Here is a 1,395-nt window from a genome sequence, read left to right on the forward strand (position 1 = left end):
GGGGAGAGGATGGGTTTTAGAAAGAAGTGCGAAACTAAGGAGAATGGAGCTACTTAAGCGTAACCTTAAGAGAAAACAACCTAAGCAGCGTTTCGCATTTCTGGAAGCACACTGTATTTCCAGTACCATTTCGTCCCTTCAGATGTTTCGGTTCGCCATTGATCCAAAATTTTGCAATGCAGCTTGCATCAAAAGAGCACCTGTCCGTTATTCATGCTTGGTGATTCTTGCCGGTTGTGCAGTGTACACACGGCGGCTCCTGGAAGCCTCTCCCAAGGGGCCCGCTGGGTGGCAAGGGATTGTGGGAGCAGTTCATTCCTGGAATAGGCGCCTCCGGGCCTTGGGAGAGGGACCCGGAAGGCGCTGGGGGCGCGCGTGGGGGCCTGGGCTCGGAGAGGGAGGTAGAGGTTGGAGTGGCGAGTTGGGGAAGGGCTCCAGAAGGTGGGCGTCCAGGTTGAAGTAGCGGAGAGGAGAGCATCTCCTTGGGCTAGGGTTGGGGGCCCAAGGCCAGGCACCCGGTGTGGGGCCCTGCGGGTGGGGGCTGGCCACCCTTGCAGCGCAGGGGCGGAGCCCAGGGACGGAGCCCGCTGCAGGGTCCATCCAAGGCGGCAGGAACTCGCGGTCGGCGTCTTCCTCGTAGGCCTCTGTTTGGGCGGCCATCTCTGGGGCAGAAACGCAGAAGAGGCCCCGCTCGACGGCGACGTCGTGCTCGGGCGCGCTCGGGAACGCGCCCCGTTCCAGGCTGGCAGGCGAGTGGCCCTGCCCTCCGGAGCGCAGGAGAGCCTCGGGGACCAGCACGAGGGTGAGCTCTCCGACGGTCACTTGCAGGGCCGACGTCGGCTCGGGCTCCAGCACCAGGTCTACATCGTCCAGGAGCAGCTGCAGGGCACAGCCGGTGGCCAGGACCACCACGGAGGGGAGTGTGTCCGCGGCCAGGGACCCCTCCAGGCCCGCGGGCTCCTGGGTTCGGCGGCGCTTGGCAGGGCGGGGTCCTCCTGGCGGCGGTCCCCAGCAGGGCTCGGGGTAGGCGCTGTGACTGCGAGGCCAGCTGCCCATCACCCGGACAGCGCTGCGGGCGGCGCTCTCGGGGCCTGGCGGCGGGTGTGAGGGACCGGGTCCTGCACGCCGTGACAGGTCTCGACGACGACAGGTGAGGCGGCGGGAGCGGCGGAGCGCGGTACCGGGAGACGCAGAGAGAGTGCCTGGAGTTCTGGGGGCGCCTCCTGGGGCCAGAGTCCTGGGGTTCTGGTGGCGCAGCACGGGCGCAGGGCTCAGCCTGGGGCCTTCGAATCCCAGGTTCCTCACACGGACGGATCTGCGCGGGTATTTCAAGGGACGCCGGCGGAACCGAAGTCGCAAAATGTCACGCTAGGCTCCGCCCCTTCCGAGGCTCCG

The 1,395-nt window shown here is 66.5% G+C and overlaps 1 protein-coding gene across 1 annotated transcript; it reads right to left on the bottom strand.

Moving 5' to 3' along the window:
- Positions 1-312: 312 nt before the first annotated feature.
- LOC116600875 (proline-rich protein 23C-like) lies at positions 313-1,056 on the bottom strand. Its single transcript, XM_032361300.1, has one exon. The coding sequence runs from the start codon at positions 1,054-1,056 to the stop codon at positions 313-315; it is 744 nt and encodes a 247-aa protein (XP_032217191.1).
- Positions 1,057-1,395: the final 339 nt, after the last annotated feature.

This window comes from Mustela erminea, chromosome 1 (genome assembly GCF_009829155.1).
Source record: "Mustela erminea isolate mMusErm1 chromosome 1, mMusErm1.Pri, whole genome shotgun sequence".
Classification (NCBI taxonomy): Eukaryota; Metazoa; Chordata; class Mammalia; order Carnivora; family Mustelidae; genus Mustela; species Mustela erminea.

Excerpts from the sequence above, each read along its gene's own strand:
- LOC116600875 (XM_032361300.1), bottom strand. The coding sequence starts at position 1,056 with ATGGGCAGCTGGCCTCGCAGTCACAGCGCCTACCCCGAGCCCTGCTGG.